At 54.5% G+C, this 19,982-nt stretch overlaps 8 protein-coding genes across 8 annotated transcripts; 5 read left to right on the top strand and 3 right to left on the bottom strand.

Moving 5' to 3' along the window:
- Positions 1-953: 953 nt before the first annotated feature.
- BDP55DRAFT_627416 (uncharacterized protein) lies at positions 954-2,020 on the bottom strand (the record flags this gene model as incomplete). The annotated part of the gene is made up of 2 exons (XM_060571755.1): positions 954-1,597; positions 1,648-2,020. 2 exons carry the CDS (start codon positions 2,018-2,020, stop codon positions 954-956), a joined length of 1,017 nt encoding a protein of 338 aa, XP_060434410.1.
- An 80-nt stretch (positions 2,021-2,100) lies between these two features.
- On the top strand, positions 2,101-5,369 carry BDP55DRAFT_601754 (Nop14-like family protein). Its single transcript, XM_060571053.1, has 2 exons — positions 2,101-2,641; positions 2,698-5,369. Exons 1-2 carry the CDS (start codon positions 2,342-2,344, stop codon positions 5,140-5,142), a joined length of 2,745 nt encoding a protein of 914 aa, XP_060434409.1. The 5' UTR covers positions 2,101-2,341; the 3' UTR covers positions 5,143-5,369.
- An 83-nt stretch (positions 5,370-5,452) lies between these two features.
- Positions 5,453-7,060, top strand: BDP55DRAFT_648204 (uncharacterized protein). Its single transcript, XM_060573837.1, has one exon. The coding sequence runs from the start codon at positions 5,855-5,857 to the stop codon at positions 6,953-6,955; it is 1,101 nt and encodes a 366-aa protein (XP_060434408.1). The 5' UTR covers positions 5,453-5,854; the 3' UTR covers positions 6,956-7,060.
- On the bottom strand, positions 7,061-9,840 carry BDP55DRAFT_648203 (pentatricopeptide repeat domain-containing protein). The gene has a single exon (XM_060573836.1). The coding sequence runs from the start codon at positions 9,660-9,662 to the stop codon at positions 7,098-7,100; it is 2,565 nt and encodes an 854-aa protein (XP_060434407.1). The 5' UTR covers positions 9,663-9,840; the 3' UTR covers positions 7,061-7,097.
- BDP55DRAFT_648202 (18S rRNA biogenesis protein RCL1) lies at positions 9,841-11,225 on the top strand. The gene has a single exon (XM_060573835.1). The coding sequence runs from the start codon at positions 9,983-9,985 to the stop codon at positions 11,189-11,191; it is 1,209 nt and encodes a 402-aa protein (XP_060434406.1). The 5' UTR covers positions 9,841-9,982; the 3' UTR covers positions 11,192-11,225.
- BDP55DRAFT_648200 (uncharacterized protein) lies at positions 11,226-12,624 on the bottom strand. Its single transcript, XM_060573834.1, has 2 exons — positions 12,084-12,624; positions 11,226-12,033 (listed from the first exon to the last, which is right to left on the bottom strand). Exons 1-2 carry the CDS (start codon positions 12,338-12,340, stop codon positions 11,256-11,258), a joined length of 1,035 nt encoding a protein of 344 aa, XP_060434405.1. The 5' UTR covers positions 12,341-12,624; the 3' UTR covers positions 11,226-11,255.
- A 134-nt stretch (positions 12,625-12,758) lies between these two features.
- BDP55DRAFT_573720 (tRNA synthetase class II core domain-containing protein) lies at positions 12,759-14,709 on the top strand. Its single transcript, XM_060570754.1, has 2 exons — positions 12,759-13,272; positions 13,326-14,709. The coding sequence occupies exons 1-2, from the start codon at positions 12,877-12,879 to the stop codon at positions 14,472-14,474; spliced, it is 1,545 nt and encodes a 514-aa protein (XP_060434404.1). The 5' UTR covers positions 12,759-12,876; the 3' UTR covers positions 14,475-14,709.
- Positions 14,710-16,125: 1,416 nt separating this feature from the next.
- On the top strand, positions 16,126-19,836 carry BDP55DRAFT_627409 (carbamoyl-phosphate synthase; the record flags this gene model as incomplete). Its single annotated transcript, XM_060571754.1, has 4 exons — positions 16,126-16,465; positions 16,558-18,238; positions 18,290-19,667; positions 19,702-19,836. The coding sequence occupies 4 exons, from the start codon at positions 16,126-16,128 to the stop codon at positions 19,834-19,836; spliced, it is 3,534 nt and encodes a 1,177-aa protein (XP_060434403.1).
- Between the last annotated feature and the right edge of the window lie 146 nt (positions 19,837-19,982).

The raw sequence follows: 19,982 nt of genomic DNA, 5'->3' as shown, positions 1-19,982 counted from the left end.
GGAAACAATATTGATTCCGAGTCAGAACGGTGCAAGTCATGTTCAACTTGTTCGTAATACAATGCATACGTCCATTCGACATTTTTGAACTGAAAGCACTCTACAGTTAATTACTCCACATGCTTCAAGACCCGATGAACCGGATGAGCCGTGCTGGGACCGCCTGGTCTGTTGAGAAATGGGTACGGAGTACAAGCCGACAGTGAAAGACGGGTCCCGGGGTCTAGTGTCAAAGCTTCTGGGGGCAAGCCTCCGAATCGGGTGCCGACACCTGGGCTTGACCGGTGTCACAGGGTGCCACCGGCTCAGTGCGTTTACGCGCTAATTTCTTAAAGCTGGATGCTGAGGTGGGAGTTCCTCAGGGCCCAAGGGCATCATCGGACGAAAATACCTTAACTTGGGTTCGCCAATCTACCTTCATGACCTCTCTCATGCACGACAGGCGGTGGGGTAAGAACGGCAGTTCATAAAATAAGTTGATAGGCAACTCGTGGCTGTCTTTCGTTTTCCGTTATTGGTCTATCGCTGGTATTATGCTGCTAAGCTTGCTGCACGGTTGCGGGCATTTGCTCGCCGAAGAAGCCCACCCCCTCTAACCATCTGGCCGGGTCTCCCACCTCCCGAGTCAAGTAGACGCGAGTGCTGTACTTCGTACATATGTCGCGTCTTTACGCGTGCCTTCAGTCCACCGTAAGTCATGCAGCATGAGGCTACCCTAATCAATATCGATGGCTTAAGAGTGCCCCTGGCTATCCGTACTCTCGCCGGTCTGTGCTGAGTGGAAGTTTATCCATACAGAATTTGACGGCACGTCGCCTGTCAATTCATTGTGAGGTTGATCTGGTCCCCGAATCCGTCCTTGAACGTTGATTGTGTACGTACGCCGGGCACTTTCACTGTGCTATCTCTTCGGCTTGTAATTTTTTTTTCTTTGCTGGGACCATGCCTGGTGTTCAGCTCGGCGAATCGTGGCTTCTCTCGATGATGTCCTCCCTTCCTATTGGTCTTGTACCATCGTTGAACACCATTGCCTCGCGGTGTTGGCGCCTAAGACGCTGTTCTTCGGCCGAGTGCTCCCGTGTCCGAGGGACTTGCTCGACTGCCAGCAGCGCTTCCGCATCGTCGTCAACATCAGCGTTACATAATGTGGACTGTAAGGCAATGGTGAATCCGGCCAAGTTGGTATCCGGGTTGAGATCGAAACTGGTCTTGGCGGCAAGGTTGCAGGCGAGGATGGCCTTTGCTCCCTGAGTAGTGTGTGCGATTCTAGTCACAATGTCGACAATGCGGTTGTTCTTGTGCTCCATATAATAAATGAAGTTTTCTTGCCTTTCGGCATCCGTGTCTCCCCACTGCTGCTTCGCCAACCACTTTTCCACGAACTTGGCCTTAACCAACATGTCCGCACCGTACTTGGTGATTAGCTCGAGGACGAACATAAGGCAGAACCTCTCAGCCATATCGCGAAGGTAGTATTCGTCCCAGTATTTGTCGTCGAGTTTCGTTTGCTCCGTATCGTCGAGACTTAATTCGAGTGATCTGACAAGGGCCGAGTACGCTCTCCATGTGTGCAACTTCGACAGGCCCTCTGCGAAGTCTAAAAGTCAGTCAGCTCGTCCGTCTTACAAGAGAGATTGCTTTGCCTACCGTTAGTCTGCCCAGTAAGCGTTGCCAGAGCACGAAGATTCTTCATACGAGTATCGTAGGCCGGTCGCGTGATGCCGTAGAGGAGCTGTCGCACCGTACCGCTGTCGTTAACAGCACGGTCGCAAAGTATTTTGATGGCAACATCCCGAATCGAAAAATTGGGGTGACATAGAAGTTTGTCGAGAGTATCAAGGCCAAGTGCATCTTCGGTCTCTTGAGTGATGTACTGCGTTTTTGGCGGCGTGACCTTAACTTCATTGTCGTCGCGAATGTACGTCAGCATCTGGGTCATCATAGTGACCAGGCCAAACGTAGCGGCGCCAATGCCAACGAGGATGATGCGCTCATCGCGAACGAATGACATGAGAGTCATCTTGTTTGATGTGGAAAAATAACTTTATGGAGCATGATCGCCTATCGATTCTTAAACATTGAGCTTTCACGCGTGGGAAACTCAAGGCACACAGCTGGAGGAAGCAGGTTTAGGTGCACCGACGGGTGCTGGGGAGCTCAAGCCGTAACATCCATGAGTTCTGCCTTGCGCCACCGCCCATCCAATCCCCACCATCCCGATAAGATAAGCCTACCGTCCCGCTCAAAAAATTTGGGCAAGTGCGAGGACCGATTTGCTTTTTGAGGAAGTTTACTCGTGCCTCAGCGACAACAACGCCGAGTATTTGTTACGCTCGACAAGATGGCCGGCTCGCAACTCAAGCGGCTCAAAGCCTCCCTGAGGGAGCAGGGAATTACTGGACCCCAGAAGTCTAAGAAGCAGAAGCGTCAGTTTGCGCAGGACGAAAAGGCCAAGACGGACAAGCGCCTACAAAGAGGTGCTGCCTTGGGACAAATCAGAGAACAATTCAATCCCTTCGACCTGAAGCACAACCCACGAGGACCCAAATTCGAAGTCACAACGAACAGACCTCAAACAGGTGCCGCAGCGAGAGGAATCAATGGCCGTCCCACCGAGGCCAAGTCTCTGGGCGAGCAGAGGGTAAGGCTACACTGCTGCTCCTACGCCGTGGTATGCGATGCTGACGAATTGCACAGCGACGAGAGACACTACTTATCGAGATGCAAAAGCGTAACAAGGTCGGCGGGATTCTCGATCGTCGTTTTGGTGAAAACGACCCATCCTTGGCCGAGGAAGACAAGATGCTCGAACGTTTCGCCCGCGAAAAGCAGAGGTCACACAAGAAGACGTCGCTGTTCGATCTCGAGGAAGCCGAGCCACTAGGCGAATTGACACACATGGGCCAGGCTCTCAACTTTGCACACCATGCGGATATGGCCGACGACTTCGACGAGGATGACCTTGGTTCAGATGACGACAGCGACTCCTCCCTATCTGACAAGAAGAAGAAGCTTAAGCGCCTGCGCGAAGCTGGTTTCGGCGAAGACGAAGAGGGAGCGAATGACGAGCCAGACAGGAAAAAGTCCAAGAAGGAAGTCATGGAAGAAGTCATGGCAAAGTCGAAGATGCATAAATACGAACGGCAGATTGCCAAGGACGAAGACGAGGACCTGCGGATGGAGTTGGACAAGGAGCTCCCCAACCTTCACGCTCTCCTGATGGCCCATGGAAAATCGGATGCGCAGAAGAAGGACGAGGGTGGCAAGTTGATTGCTGGAGTTGACAAGGCAACTTTCGATAAGGAGTTCGATTTGCGCCTGAAGAAGCTCGTTCAGGATCGCCGTGCGGCCCCCACAGAGCGCACAAAGACTGACGAGGAATTGGTGGAGGAGGAATCCAAGAGACTGAAGGAGCTCGAAGAAAAGCGCCTGAAGAGAATGAACGGCGAGGCCGTGTCTTCCGACGAAGAAAGCGAGGAGGATGAGGAAATGGAGGACCAACCTGCCGAAGATCCTGCTTTTCAGTGGTTCCCTGAGGAGGAAGAAGAGGATTTCGGCCTCGGGAAGGGTATCAAGACCAAGACCCGCCCGACGGCGACAGAGCTTGGCTTTGACGATGAAGATGACTTCCTCATCGAGGACGATTTGATTGCTAGTGGTTCGGACCTGGAGCCTATCGAGAGCGACGAGGAAGAATCGGACGAAGAGGAAGAATATCAAGGCGACGATTCCGAGGACGAAGAGTTCACCAAAGGTCTGCTCAACGAAGAGGAAGCAAAGAGCTCCGTGTTCGCAAACGCTGGTGGACAAGGGAGCGCGGTACTCGACAGCTCCGACCTGCCTTACACATTCCCATGTCCACAAAGTTACGAAGAACTCTCGGCGCTGGCACAGAAGTACCCTAGCGATAAGCTGCCTACCATTGTGCAGCGCATTCGAGCTTTGTACCACCCTAAGCTGGACAGCAGGAACAAAGAGAAGCTCGGCAAGTTTGCTCAGGCGCTTGTGGACATGATCGGTCATGGCCCACGGACCGAGAGCAGCCCATCTTTCCAAGTACTGGAGAGCTTGGTACGACATATCCACTCTCTCGCCAAAATGTTCCCCGTCGAAATCGCCAACCAGTACCGTTCTCATCTCGAGGAGATCAGCCAGCAACGACCCCTTGCCGTGAATGTCGGCGACCTGACACTCTTGACTGCTATCGGATCGACATTCCCTACATCTGACCACTTCCACCAGGTCGCAACTCCTGCCATGCTTACCATCGGGCGTTACCTCGGTGGCAAGATTCCTCAAACACTCAGTGATTACGCCACTGGTATCTACCTTTCGACTCTGGCAGTTCAGTTCCAGCAGCTTTCAAAGCGATACGTTCCCGAGGTGATGAGCTTTTCTCTCAACACCTTGTGCGCGTTGGCTCCCTCGGCAGTTTCGAAGCTGTCGGGCAGCTTTCCTCTTCATGAGCCAGCAGCGGGTATTCGCGTCGCAAACGCGCGGAAGACGGAGCTCCGACAGCTCTCGCCAGCTGACTGCGCCAAGACAGATGTGAGCGGTGCCGAAGCTGAGTCCAAGAAGGTTGCCCTATTGGACACAACGCTTCAGCTCCTGAGTGCTGCTGCGGACACCTGGACTGGGAAGCCTGCCTTCAACGAGACCTTCCAGCCAGCACTAGACATCGTGGCGCACCTGAGCAGCAAGTCAAGCCGCGCAAAGTTCCCCGAGGCTCTTGGTGAACAAGTCGACAAGTCCAAGCTCAAGATGGAGCGCATGCTCAAGATCGCTCAGCTCGCGAAACGGCCGCTTGAGCTGCACCACCACCGCCCGCTTGCCATCAAGACGTTCATCCCCAAGTTCGAGGACTCTTACGACCCGAACAAGCACTACGACCCGGATCGCGATCGTGCGGAGATGGCCAAATTGAAGAAGGAGCACAAGAAGGAGCGCAAGGGCGCTATGAGAGAGCTGAGGAAGGACGCCCAGTTCATGGCCCGCGAGAATCTGCGTGCGAAGAAATCCAAGGACGAGGCGTACGAGAAGAAGTACAAGAGGCTCGTGGCGGAGATCCAGAACGAGGAGGGAAGGGAGGCGAATGCGTACGAGAGGGAGAAGGACGGCAGAAAGAGGTCCAGGGCGCGGTAGACGGCTTGCGCTTCAGTCTTTTGTGTTCCGGTATCAAAAAGTTGATGGGTGCTTTTCGGCATAGTTTATTCCCTTTTTGTATTCAATACCAGTAGAGGGGTGGAGTGCTCATTCGTGGCTTGACATAGATGATTAAGGCAGGTAACGGGCCATTAATCCAAATCCATACCCAAATGACCCAGTCGAGGGACGCGTTACCATTATGAAGTCTAGAAACATCAGTATCCATGATGAATTGGCACGTTAGGTGATTCGAGCCCATCCAAGTGAAGTCCATTTGTACAGTGCAAGTAGCCATATTCCCACCATTTTTTGCCTGCCCGAGCTGACAGCTGACGTCGGTCCCACCCTGCCCCAGGACGTGCATCAACAAGCTCTTTCAACATCCTTCAACTTCAAAGTTGCGATTTGAGGCCGAATTGCCGCCAATATCACAGACATTCATCTAATCAGCCAACCCACTCAAACAACTCAAGGTTCCTCTGGTCTATCATCAGCGTCCAATTTTACAGCTCCCAAAACCCGGGTTGAAGACATCAACGCTGAGCCTCATCATACAGAACACCACCCAGACCGCGCTTACACGGCTTCGCTCACACGACACCATACAAAATCAGTACCACTCAGACGGAGCCCTGCATTTCAAACTCACTCTCACCTATAAAAAGCTCTCCAGTGTGTCAGAGGATAAACCCCTCACCATACAGCAGCCATGGCAGCCTCCGACGACGAAGACGACTACATGAACATGACCTTTGACGAGCCAACCACCTCCGCCACCTCAAAATCCCAACCAGAAACCTCCCTCCAGCGCCGCCAGCGCCTCAAACGCGAAGGCGAGATCCGCGGCCGTCCCAAATCCAAAGAAGAACTCGCAGCCGAAGAGGAAGCGGCGCGCGAAAAGGCGCTCTCGCGCTCCTTGCTTGAGACTGCGGCCGCCAAGAAGAGTAAAGGGTTCGCCATGATGGCCAAGATGGGCTTCAAAGCGGGTGAGGCGCTGGGTGCTGGTGGTGCTGGTTCTGGGGCGGCAAACGGCAGTGGTGCTGGTGCTGGTGCTGGCAATGGCGCCAGGACGGAGCCGATTGCTGTCGAGGTCAAGGCGGACCGGGGCGGTATCGGGATGGAGAGCGAGAGGAAGCGCAAGTTGAGGGAGGCGGCGGAGAGGATTGAGGAGGAGGTGAGGGAGGGGAAGAGGGTGCGGGTCGATCCGTTGGAGTATCGAGACCGAGTGAGGATGGAGAGGGAGGCGGCGAGGGTGCAGGCGCAGGTGTTTGCGGCGCAGCGGGTTTCTGAGAGGATGGCGGAGGAGAAGGAGGCCGAGGAGGCCGAGGGGGCTGGCTTGCTGGGTTTTCAAGGGGCAGCAGACAGCACAAGCAATGGCGACGAAGGAGACGGCAAGAAGGACAAGACAAAGAAGACACGTGCGACCGGCGCGGCATCGAGGCCGCTCAAGTCCATCAACGTCCTCTGGAGGGGTCTCGCTCGCCACCGCGAGGAAAAGGAGCGGGACCGCAGGATGCGGTACGATCTGGAGCAGAGCCTGTCGCGGCTGCCGACGTATGAGGACGACGACGAGGACGCCGACGACCGCACGGCGCTGGGGAAGAAGCAAATTGTCTACGTCACCGCGGAGGACCTGGACGAGGAGGATCCCGAGCTCGACGCGTTCAACGAGCTGGAGGACGCGGAGAAGCTCAGGCGGCTGGTGGAGTATCTGAGGAGAGAGCATCGGTATTGTTTCTGGTGCAAGTATACGTATCCGGACGATGAGATGGAGGGATGCCCTGGTGTCACGGAGGAGGATCACGATTGAGTTATGTTAAGTGTCGCACGCCATCAAAGGAATTTATACGTACATATGGTGTGAGAGTAAGGTATCGGGGATTTGTCATGATAGGTGTCATTATAATGTACAATATCTACATCTTGATATTACAGAGAGGATCTTGTGGCGTCTAGCCTCTTCCCCTTCCTTTACGTGCCAAAATATCGTACACGCCCATCTCTTTGGCCACCACCGATACCTGGCCGTTCGCCAGCTCACCAGCTTCTTGCATGTACGCCGTCTGCAAGTACGAAGAGTACTCCTCGCCACGCTGCTTGGGCGTCATCTCGTCAAGAGTCAGAGATCCCCCGATGGATTTCTGTCGGCTTTCGACGTGCGAATCAATCTTGCGCTTGATGAGGCGAAGCTTCTGTCGCGCCTGCGTTGTCTCCCAGGCCAGACTTGTTGTCTCCATCATCATTTCGAGGGCCAACACCTCGGGCGGAGTGAAGTCGAAGACGGCCTTGAAAGCTTGGAGGGCTACGACGATGCCAATTTTGTCCTGTAGCCGGCGGAATGTGTGGAGGATCTTCCTCGCGATTTGGCCGTCGAGGCCATCTGGTTTGAAGACGGATGCGAAGCGAACCATTTCTGCAAACGTCTCGCGTGTGATTCTGGTTTCGTTGGCAAGCTCCTCGCCAGCGATGTTGTGCAGGCGGTTGATACCTTGCATCTTCCACAGCGCCATGAAAGTGTAGGGGTCCGGTTTGACCTGGCGCTCATACACGAGAGTCTGGTACAGCTGGCGCGCCCCAGAGATGTTGTTGTTCTGGGAGTAGGACTCCAGTAGCTGGTTCATCATGAAGGCGTCCGGGCTAATTTCTGCTTCCCTGAAGGCGTCCCATAACTTCGCTAGGTCGCCGTGAAGGCTGCGAAGGCGATAATTCTCCGCGAGCAGAGAAAACGTTTCGAGCGTGGCCTTGGGCATGGCAGCCGTATGAGATTTGACAGACACTTCGACTCTTCGAACCGGCCCTTGCATGGCTGAAAGTCGACGACGGTTCTCGACAAAGTCAACGCGAGCATTGATCATTTGCCATGCCAACCTGTCCGCCTTCTCCAGATTATCGGCGCCACCTGACCTTTGCCAGGCACCGATAAGCCCGTTTACCTGGATGCTGGCCGCTTCGATGCCCTTGAAGCGCATGAATTCGAAAACGCTATGCGCTCCATTGAGGTCTCCGGCCCCGATAAGTCGTTTCAGCCATTTGCCAAAGAAGAACTTATTGCCAATTTGAGAGGGCAGTCGGTCTCGTCCACCCAGTTCGACTGTACTGGAGCTCATCATATCGACAAAGGCTTGCAGAGCGTATTCCGTCTGTCCCGTCGTCAAGAAAAAGGAGATCACCTGGTCGTAGTCCTCGAGCCCCATTGAAGAGCTAAGAAGGTCCCTCATTCGACGGTATGCGTCCCAGGCTTTTATCCTTGGCTCCGCGTTGGGATTTGTTGCACAGCTCCTAATGTACGGCAACAGAATGCGTGGATCGAGTTGGCGCTCGAGCAGCTTGTTCACTGCGCGCTCTGCCTGCACAAGGTCCCCTTGTTGGCAGAACATGCGCACTCCAAGCTCCCAAAACTCCTTGAAGGTGTCTGCACCACTGTCGCCGAGGGTGGACATACATCGCTTCCAGTTATCGATGGCCTTGGCCTCCCATCCGTCCACAAACATGGCTTCAACTGTGACCAGCTGTTGCGATGGGCTCAGAGCAACCTTTGCCTCGCTCATATCTCTTGCTAGTAGCGAAAGGTATGTGAGGCGGCTTGGGTTACTCGCATCGTCAAGCGACAAAATATCCCACAGAAGATTCCATACGTCCTGAGGAACATGCGCCCAAGCTTTTGCCAGAGATTGCCTCGCCGCGCTGTACGTTTTCCACACCGTCTGGGCAGTCTTTGCCGTGACGTCTTCGCCTCGTCGCATCTCTTTCGTCGTTCGGGAGAGGAGCGTATTCAATCGTACGATCCGTTTTCGCTGGTTGAAGCTCCACACTTTCTCGGGAATCTGCGGAATCGGGGGGAACTTCTTTCGTTGCGAGGGGTCTAGGCGAGCAGTCGCCTGTATGACACCCAGCGTTGCCGCGGGATTCTTGTAGTCGAATTGGCTGACGTCGAATCCTCTCGCCTCGAATTGGCTTTCTAAGTCTTTGATGTATGCGTTCAAGCTCTCTAATGTTTCTTCGGGGTTACTGGTGTCCCCGAGCTTGTCTTCGAAGTCTTTCGCAATCGATTCGACGTCGGTAATTCCCAAAGCACCCAAGCCGCCCTCATTCTGGAATCGAGAGAGCTTACGCCGCATATTAGCTGCAAACATATCATTCAGCCCCTTCTTCAGATCGTCTGCGCCAGCCATAGATTCTGTGAAGGCATCCTCGCCCCCCAGCTGCTCAATGTTGCCGGATTCGCCCTTCTCGAAGAACTTTATAGTAGGCTCGTCGGTTCTCTTTTGCATCAGTTCTCTGAGAAGGTCGGCGGCTGCTTTGTTCGGATCGGCGTCGGTTTGGGCAGATGGCGTCGGAGAAGATTTGCGCTGTGTTTTCTGAGCACCTGGTCGAGGCTTGACTCCCAGTTGAGCAATACGGGAGCTATGTCGAATGGCCCATGGCGGCGGGGCAGAAGAGCCCAAAGTCGACTGGCATGACTGGCAAACGAATGTGTTCCGACATGCTATGTCACGAAAAAGAGTTCTATGAGACATAAGGAGAGTCGTAGTTGGTCAACATGAAAGGAGAAATTGGAGAAAAAGGGAAGCTTCAAACAGAGAGGAAGCCCATGGCAGGTAGAGAAATGGGTCAGATTTTTTGATGGACCCTGGACCTAGGTGCGCCTGCATCTGCGCGTCGCGAATCATTAAGAGCTTATCTTATCAGAGACATCCCAGTTGTATTTACCGCCTACCAATTTAAACAGAGCCAGCAGCCACACTCTGGCAGAAAAAGATAATTTTCTAAATCCCACCTTCGTCAACTCTTTTTTTTCGGCCTCGGATCTCACCAGCACCCAGCGACCGACGACAAAATGGCTTCCGCTCCCGAGTACCTGCGGTTCACAGGACACAGGTCCTTTGCGCAGCGACTAATCATATCAACTCTGACTGGTCGGCCAGTACACATTTCCAAAATTCGCAGCTCGTCGCCGACACACCCCGGTCTTGCGCCGCACGAGATTTCTTTCCTTCGTCTACTGGAAGCCGTCACCAATGGCAGCTCTATGCAAATTTCGTACACCGGTACGACGATCACATACCACCCCGGCCTGATCACTGGAACGATGGCCGGATTTGGCGCATCTGACGGCGACGTCATCGAGCACAACCTCCCCGCAAACAATAACCGCGGCGTCACCTACTTCCTCCTCCCCATCTGCCTCCTCGCGCCATTCTCGAAGGCACACGTCAACATTCGATTCACCGGCCCAGGTGTCATTACGTCTGCGACTGAAACGGGCGACATCTCTGTCGACTCCTTCCGCACAGCAATTCTACCCCTCTTCGGGCTCTTTGGCATTCCGCCGGCGCGAATTGAGCTAAGAGTGCTGTCGCGATCCTGTCCTGGAAAGAATGGTAGAGGTGGCGGTGGTGTCGTGGAGCTCCGATTCGCAAGCCAAGTCCGACTCCCGAAAACCTTGCACCTGAACCGCAACCCCGGCAAAATAAGGAGGATACGAGGAGTCGCATACTGTACGGGAGTCTCAGCATCCAACAACAGCAGAATGATCCACTCGGCAAGAGAGATTCTGAACGCTCTGGTTTCAGACATCCACATTGCAGCGCAGTACGACACAGCACCCCTCATCACGGCAGCGGACAAGTCAAAGACACGAACAGGTATTGGTTTCGGTCTGAGTTTGGTCGCTGAATCAAGCTCTGTCGGAGTCCTCTACTCGGCAGATGTGGTGGCGCCACCCGTGGGCGGCGTGGTCCCCGAAGATATCGGCAAGCATTGTGCCTATCAACTGCTGGAAACCATTGCGCAGGGTGGATGTGTCAGCAAATCATCAGCCAGCACTATCATGACTTTGATGGCTATGGGATCTGAAGACGTGGGCAGATTGAGGATAGGAAGAGATGTCATTGGATCAGAAGAGATGGTTGGGCTCGCACGGGACTTGCGGACATTCGGCGCGAGTAGTTGGGGTTTAAGGGACGTCGAAGACGACGAGTCAAACGATATTCTTGTTTCGGTCAAGGGAAGCGGTGTTGGTAATGTTGGTCGCAAAATTGCTTAAGATACCAGAATGCGACGGCACAATTGAAGATCAATTGCCATTGAATATCATGATACCATCTAAACTACCTCTGATTCCTCTGATTGCGTTCTAGTTGCGGCATCCGCCTCATCGCGGATAGTCTCGTCAAAGTCGCGGTATAACCCAGGGTTTGAAGTGAGTGGCCGGCCGCTCCCCAATAATCAGTGGTGGCATGTCTAACAGTGTGAGATATGTGGAAATCTCCTAAAACGCCATTCCCTGAGCTCAGGACGTCGAATAAATGCATCCCGCTGGCAGCGTTCGAGGACGAGCGTCGTCTCGAGGACCGCCTTCGTTCGGACTCCTGGCTATTTTCGGCATCGCCGTTGGGTCGTAGAGGCTGGAGCTCCACATTGTCTGCGCCCTCCAAGTCCAATCCAGGTGCATCTCTCAACACCCCTCGCTCCTCGGCATCGTGATCTTGAGTCGAAAGACCGATCGTCTCTTCTAGGGCCGGGGGCAAGCGAAATAACAGTGGCCGTACAATGGGCCGTAGCTTCTCTCGCTCTGCGTGGACAGCAAGCATGAGACACTGCACAGCCAGTATAATGCAATCGAGGGCTAGAAAAGTAAGCCTCGAGGTTGGTGGTTTCTGCCCGATGAAATCGACAATGACACCGCCATGGAGATAACCACGAGCAGCTTCGCCCGCTACAGGTAGGGATGCAAAAATATGTAGCAGGACACAGAGTAAGTTCGGGACAAACACCGATATTACTTGCGACCGGGCCGCCGCCATAGTCAATGGGTAGTCGTCAGGCTTCGGTGTAAGCCAGTGGTGTTGTCCATAGACGCGAACTGCAAAGCGGAAGATGGAGCACCTGCATAATTGTCAGAACATGGGACCATAAAGGAGGGAAGAGCTGCCTACTCCATGTAGTATAATGTGCATAGCTCTGCGTATACCAAAGAGTCGAGGTTTCGCAGTAATTGGGTCATGAAGTCGAACTTCCTTGCCAGGCCCGGATTGATCTTTCGATGTTTCCGCCGTCGCCTTCTTCTAGAGCCTTGAGCTTCTGCATCATCGGCGCGGTTTGAAGGCTCTGGATCTCCTCTGTCATCCTCCTGGTCGTTCCCGAGAGGGATTGATCGGCCTGGCAGGGTCTCTGGCGCGGCATCATCGACCATAGCTCGTTGGCCTCATTTGTGTCGGCGGAATTCCTGCAGCGTGGCGACAAGAGCGACGCTTCACATACTACAGCAAATTGGCAGATTACGGCGCGGGAAGTAGAGGTGGCTGTCAAGATAGAAGCATGAATGAGGATATTCCCGACCGTTGGCGACCGTGATGCGAACAGGTGTGGATAAAAGCTGACCGAAGCCAGCTGCAGGGATACCAAGAGTGACGCCACAGCTTCTGCTAATGGAAGGCAGGCACGGCAGGCAAGCTGTCGACGACTCGTCGCGGTAAGGTAAGGAGTTAGACCCACTGGCGCGGGCGCCTTCTGATATCGGAAATTCGGAACAGGAGAATCTTTGATACGAGTACCCCTCCATCCATCCCGCGCAGGGTCCACACTCCCCTCCGATTCGACATTCGCGGTCAAATTTCTGCCAGGAGTTCCCGCCTAATTTACAAGTGCCCCTCTGACTCAACGAGCCGAATATCGACAATCGACATCTCGACGTGCAAACCACATTTTCAGACAGCAACACACAAAATCATGGCGACGGCAAGCAACGGTCCCTCTGGGGACCTCACGTCTCAGATTCTTCTGGCTTTGTCCCAGAAGGATCCCATCCTCTCTGCCGAGCATTTCCCAGAGTTCCACTTCACGGACGTCAAGGCGGCATTGGACCGTCTAGGCAGTCGTTCCATGGTGACATACGAGTCAATTGACCGGGAGGAAGCCATTCTCGAGGCGGAAGGCAAGCAAATCGCCGAGCACGGCAGCCACGAAGCTCGTGTCTTCGAGGCGGTCCGGAAAGCTTTGGAGGGGTTGACGGTCCAAGAGCTTGAGGCTGCTGTGGGCGACAAGGACGTAACGAAGAACGGCCGAGGCAAGGCCTTTAAGGAGAAGTGGATCACGAAGAATGGTGACGGAAAGTTTGTTGCAAATGTAAGGTCGTCTACATGATGCATTACCAACACGGGCTAACACGATGTGCGCAGGCCGACTCGATTCAGGACGTTGTCCAGGCTCAGCTTAAGCAAATCCTGGAGACGAAGACCCACGAGCCCAAGGTCATCACCGACTTGAAGAAGCGCAAGCTCATTAAGACCCAGAAGGTTATCGCATACAAGATTCAGAAGGGACCTGAGTTCGCACTGGAAATCAAGAAGGAGGAGACGGACTTGACGGCCGACATGATTGCATCTGGCTCATGGAAGACTGCCAACTTCAAGCCATACAACTTCAAGGCTCTTGGATCTGACCAGAACTCCGGCGCTCTTCACCCCCTCAACAAGGTCCGCCACGAGTTCCGTCAAATCTTCTTCGAGATGGGTTTCGAGGAAATGCCGACCGACAAATTCGTCGAGTCTGGATTCTGGAACTTCGATGCCCTTTTCGTGCCCCAACAACATCCCGCGAGAGATCTCCAGGACACTTTCTACATCTCGGATCCCAAGATCGCAGACAAACCTGGCCCTGAGTCGGACGACGACAAGAAGGATTACAAGACGTACTGGGACAACGTTAAGGAGGTCCACCAGGATGGCAAGTTTGGCTCAATCGGCTACCGTTACCCCTGGGCCGCGGACGAAGCTCAGAGGCTTGTTCTCCGCACGCACACGACAGCCATCTCCACGGCGGTACTGCACCAGTTGGCTTCCAGAAAGGGACCGGACGGCAGACCTCCCCCGGCTCGTTACTTCTCCATCGATAGGGTGTTCCGTAACGAGAGTGTCGACGCCACGCATCTGGCTGAGTTCCACCAGGTCGAGGGTGTCATTGCGGATTACGGACTTACACTGGGAGGCTTGATGGAGTTCATGGAGATCTTCTTCAACAAGATGGGCATTACAGATATCAAGTTCAAGCCGGCGTACAACCCTTACACGGAGCCGAGTATGGAGATTTTCAGCTTCCACAAGGGCCTGAACAAGCTCGTCGAGATCGGTAACAGCGGTATGTTCAGACCGGAAATGCTCGAGGCAATGGGTCTGCCCAAGGATTTGAGAGTGTACGGTTGGGGTTTGAGCTTGGAGAGACCGACCATGATCAAGTACGGCATCTCCAACATTCGTGAGCTGTTGGGACACAAGGTGGATTTGAACTTCATCGAGAGAAACCCGGCAGTAAGACTTGATAAAAACTAGAGGATTCGGCATGGGAAAGTAGAAAAAGGGATATGACTTACATGAGATGAGCTTGGGCTGGCATATGTTGGCGAATGGAATACCAATCACGTTTTGAAAGGTCGTACTGTCAAGCTGTCAACCATGAAGTTACCAGGGTGTCAAGACTCAAGAGCTTGTCCCATCGACGATCGTGAGGTTCAGCTGCCCCACGGCTACTCTTCCGTAGGTGGACGAATTAAATGAGGTGTCAACGTCTAGCAAGGGTCGGCAGGTGATCCTCATGATAGATTTTGACATCCCACATCGGTGTCATTGGTGTCATCGGCGCCATGACCGATTCGGCCGCCTCCGAGTCGTTCAGCGGCATTTGCTCGGACTGTAGATGAGGCATTGGCCAATGACAGGAAAGGAAAGTTCACGACTCCCCCCGGCACTGAGTGTTCGAGGCGGGGCAAATGCCAGATGTAGCGGGGTTGGTTAGGCCAAACGTCAGATCGCATCCCAAACGGTAAGAAAGCTCGGGCCCTTATTTACTCTGGACGAAAAAGGTGCGTGCAATTCAACTCTGGCACAGGTGCGAGAGACTGACACACTCACACACTGAGGGAGCAGGTGCCGGACGGAACGCAGCCCGGCACACGGCCAGGAGCGAACGAGCGAGCGACCACACCGTGACTCACTCGAGAGTCGACAGTGCTTGCCAAATTTGACTGGAGCAGCTTGGAGCACGCCCGGGGAATATTGGCAAATCCCCATGGGTCTCTCCAATCGTCTCAATTGAGTCAGTCATAAGGTATCCTACAGATACGTACAGGTAACATTGATTCCATCCCAAAAGAGTTTGTTTCTGTGACTCAACAGTGCATATTGTCCAAGCTGCTAGTAATGTTTGGGCACCTTGAGCTCCTGCTCAGGGCTGGGTAACTCCGCAGACACGCAGGAAAAAAGGTAAGGTGAGCACAAAGCTCGAGTCGTCTGAGACGAACCAGTGGGTGAACCACCAGGTTCAAATACTTACACACACATACACAAAAAGCCGGGGAACGGCTCGGGGCATCTGACCGTTACAGACGAGAATGCGTTGCTGAGAGTTTTGACAACGCTGTAAAACCTTGTTCAAGTACCTGCACTGTCAGAAATTTTCGCCAAATCCCAAGCCTCGCTCATTAGAGGAGGGCGGGAGGCACTAGGGTGGTCCCTCAGCGCTGAGAGAGGCCCATGGATGGATGTGCGAAGATGTGTACAGTCACTGCGGTGACGCAGAAACTTGCGATAACGGCGTCCAAGTGGTCCCTGGGACACTAGACGGGGCAGACGGGGACAGCAGATGGGGCCTTGAGGAGAGGGACGGATGTGATATTACCCCAGTTAGCGTCCTGAGCCATTGTTGGGCCCCCCCGATCGGCCAATTCAACAACCGCTGAGAGAAAAATTTCCTTATCTTATCAGAATTCGGACCGCCTTTTGTCGCTGAAGACGAAGGACCGCTGCGACCATCTTCCCTCCCCACAACTTTGACAAAGCTCACGGAAGAGTCACAAACCTTCCCTCCCCGGCGGCCATAATACCTCTTTTCTCTTGGTCCAAAAACCATTCAATTGGCTCTGACCTCGAGTACTCTCTCTCTTCCCCAAGGTCTTTGTCGCATTGAAACCTTGAATCCTTCACAATGCCGTCGGCCATGTCAAGTTCTTTGGCTGGTCGAGCTCCGGCTGTCCTCCGACATGGTCGCCGAGTCCCTACAGCTCTGACCGGTCGCAACTTCACCCTCGCCGCCTCCAACGGCCTGGCCAGAGCCCAACTCCAGAACAGCAGTGCTAAGCTGCTTCAGAAGCGCCTCTTTACCGCGAGCGCACTTCGTCCCAGTGCCGCGCAATCTGCGCCGAACCCCAAGGCTTATCTTGAGAGCGGTGTGATCAAGCCCTCTGCTGGCGTCGATGTCAAGAAGGTGCTCGTTATTGGCAGTGGTGGTCTCGCCATTGGCCAGGCCGGAGAGTTTGACTACTCAGGTTCGTTTGCTTGCCAATCTCGCGCTCAACAAGTGTAGAGAATGAGTCACAGACACCAAGGAGCTTTCTGGCTAACACGACTCTGCATGAAGGATCACAAGCTCTGAAGGCTCTGAAGGAGGCCGGCGTCAAGTCTGTCCTCATTAACCCGAACATTGCCACCATCCAGACCAACCACTCGCTCGCCGATGAGGTTTACTACCTCCCCGTCACACCGGAGTACGTGACGTATGTCATCGAGAAGGAGAAGCCCGATGGTATCTTCCTCTCTTTCGGTGGCCAGACCGCCCTGAACTTGGGTGTTCAGATGCAGCGCCTGGGTCTCTTTGAGAAGTATGGCGTCAAGGTTCTCGGAACCAGCGTCAAGACCCTCGAGACCAGTGAGGATCGTGACCTTTTCGCCAAAGCCCTCGGCGAGATCGACATCCCTATCGCCAAGTCCATCGCCGTCGGCACTATCGAGGAGGCCCTCGACGCTGCCGAGAAGGTCGGATACCCCATTATTGTTCGTGCCGCCTACGCGCTCGGTGGCCTGGGTTCTGGCTTCGCAAACAACGAGGAGGAGCTTCGCAACATGGCTGCCCGCTCCCTCACCCTCTCCCCCCAGATTCTGGTTGAGAAGTCTTTGAAGGGCTGGAAGGAAGTCGAGTACGAAGTTGTCCGTGACGCAAACAACAACTGCATCACTGTTTGCAACATGGAGAACTTCGATCCCTTGGGAATTCACACCGGAGACAGTATTGTCGTTGCTCCTAGTCAGACTCTGAGCGATGAGGAGTACCACATGCTGCGATCTGCCGCCATCAAGATTGTCCGTCATCTTGGTGTTGTCGGAGAGTGCAACGTCCAATACGCGCTCCAGCCCGACGGCCTTGACTACCGTGTCATTGAGGTCAACGCCCGTCTTTCTCGTTCTTCTGCTTTGGCTTCTAAGGCCACCGGATACCCCCTTGCGTACACTGCTGCTAAGATCGGCCTGGGCCACAGCCTCCCCGAGCTCCCCAACGCGGTCACCAAGACCACAACTGCCAACTTTGAGCCTTCCCTTGACTACATTGTCACCAAGATCCCCCGCTGGGATCTTTCCAAGTTCCAGCACGTCAAGCGCGACATTGGCAGTGCCATGAAGTCTGTCGGTGAGGTCATGGCAATTGGTAGAACTTTCGAAGAGTCTTTCCAAAAGGCTATCCGCCAGGTCGACCCCAAGTTTGTTGGCTTCCAGGGGGACAAGTTCGAGGACTTGGACTTTGAGCTCCAGAACCCCACTGACCGCCGCTGGCTCGCCGTTGGTCAGGCCATGCTCCACGAGAACTACTCAGTAGAGAAGGTTCACGACTTGACCAAGATTGACAAGTGGTTCTTGTACAAGTTGCAGAACCTTGTCGACTGCCAGCACGAACTCGAGGCCGCTGGTGGTCTGGAGAACCTGAAGAAGGACCAGATCACCAAGGCCAAGAAGCTCGGTTTCTCTGACCGCCAGATTGCCCTTGCTACTGGAAGCACTGAGGACGCTGCTCGCGCTGCTCGCCTTGCCTTCGGCATCCGCCCCTGGGTCAAGAAGATCGATACCCTCGCTGCTGAGTTCCCCGCCGACACCAACTACTTGTACACCACCTACAACGCCTCCTCCCACGACGTCACCTTCGAGGACAAGGGAACTATCGTTCTTGGTAGTGGTGTCTACCGTATCGGTAGCTCCGTCGAGTTCGATTGGTGCGCTGTGAGCGCTACCCAGGCTCTGCGCCAGATGGGCCACAAGACCGTGATGATCAAGTGAGTTTCAAAGGTTCAATAACAAAGTGCGAAGCGCTAATAAGCGAACAGCTTCAACCCCGAGACCTACAGCACGGACTTCGATACCGCTGACAAGCTTTACTTCGAGGAGTTGAGCTACGAACGTGTGATGGATATCTACGAGCTCGAAAGTGCTTCGGGTGTCGTTGTGTCTGTCGGTGGCCAGCTGCCCCAGAACATCGCCCTCCGTCTGCAGGAGACCGGCGGAGCCAAGGTTCTTGGCACTGACCCCAAGGATATTGACAAGGCCGAGGATAGACAGAAGTTCTCTGAGATTCTCGACAGCATCGGAATTGATCAGCCCGCGTGGAAGGAGCTCACCTCCGTCGAGGAGGCTGAGACCTTCGCTGACCAAGTCGGCTACCCTGTCCTTGTCCGTCCCTCATACGTCCTGTCCGGTGCCGCCATGACTGTCATCCGCAGCCAGGAGGACCTGAAGGAGAAGCTTGAGGCTGCGGCCAATGTCTCCCCCGACCACCCTGTCGTCATCAGCAAGTTCATTGAGGGCGCTGAGGAGATCGACGTTGACGGTGTCGCGTCTGAGGGCAAGTTGATCCTGCACGCTGTTAGTGAGCACGTTGAGCAGGCCGGTGTCCACTCTGGAGATGCTACCCTGGTCCTCCCCCCCGCGAACATTGACCAGACCACCATGGACCGTGTCAAGGACATCGCTGAGCGTGTCGCCAAGGCGTGGCGCATCACCGGTCCCTTCAACATGCAGATCATCAAGGCCGAGAACCCCGAGGGCGGCGAGCCTCTGCTGAAGGTCATCGAGTGCAACCTCCGTGCCTCCCGTTCCTTCCCTTTCGTCAGCAAGGTCCTGGGCACCAACTTCATCGATGCTGCCACCAAGGCTCTCGTCGGCCAGGACGTCCCCAAGCCCGTTGACCTCATGGCCGTCAAGCGCGACTACCTCGCCACCAAGGTGCCCCAGTTCTCCTGGACCCGTCTCGCCGGCGCCGACCCCTTCCTCGGCGTCGAGATGGCCTCCACCGGTGAGATTGCCTGCTTCGGCAAGGACCTTGTCGAGGCCTACTGGACCTCTCTGCAGTCGACCATGAACTTCCGCATGCCCGAGCCTGGTGAAGGCCTTCTCTTCGGTGGTCAGCTGAACAAGGAGTGGCTCCCCACCGTTGTCAACTACCTCGCTCCCATGGGCTACAAGCTCTTCGCCGCTGACACCGAGGTCAAGGATTTCATTGAGTCCAGCGCCAAGGGCAAGGTCTCTGTCGAGGTCATTGAGTTCCCCAAGGAGGACAAGCGCGCTCTTCGCGAGGTCTTCCAGAAGTACGACATTCGCGGTGTCTTCAACCTGGCCCAGGCCCGTGGCAAGACCGTCATGGACGTTGACTACGTCATGCGCCGCAACGCCGTCGACTTTGGCGTTCCTCTCTTCATGGAGCCCAAGGTAAGTTTCCAAAGCTCACTACGCCAAACTGTAGACCCAAATTGCTAACACGATATACCAGACTGCTATGCTCTTCGCCCAATGCATGAGCGAGAAGCTCCCCCGCAAGGAGGGTATCCCCTCCGAAGTCCGCCCCTGGTCCAACTTCCTCGGCGGCAAGCCCTTGTAAATACCAACAACTTATTTCGTTCAAGATTTAGTGTGTTTTCCCCCCAGAAAAATGGAGTTTTAGGTTAGCCGGAAATGTTCTCGTTTCTACAACAAAAAAGAAAGACCTCGAAATCGGCGAAGGGCGATGGTGATATCGGCAAAGGG

This window comes from Colletotrichum godetiae, assembly GCF_030913485.1.
Source record: "Colletotrichum godetiae strain CBS 193.32 chromosome Unknown BDP55scaffold_5, whole genome shotgun sequence".
Lineage (NCBI taxonomy): Eukaryota > Fungi > Ascomycota > Sordariomycetes > Glomerellales > Glomerellaceae > Colletotrichum > Colletotrichum godetiae.
This window is presented reverse-complemented; position numbering and strand designations above follow the sequence as displayed.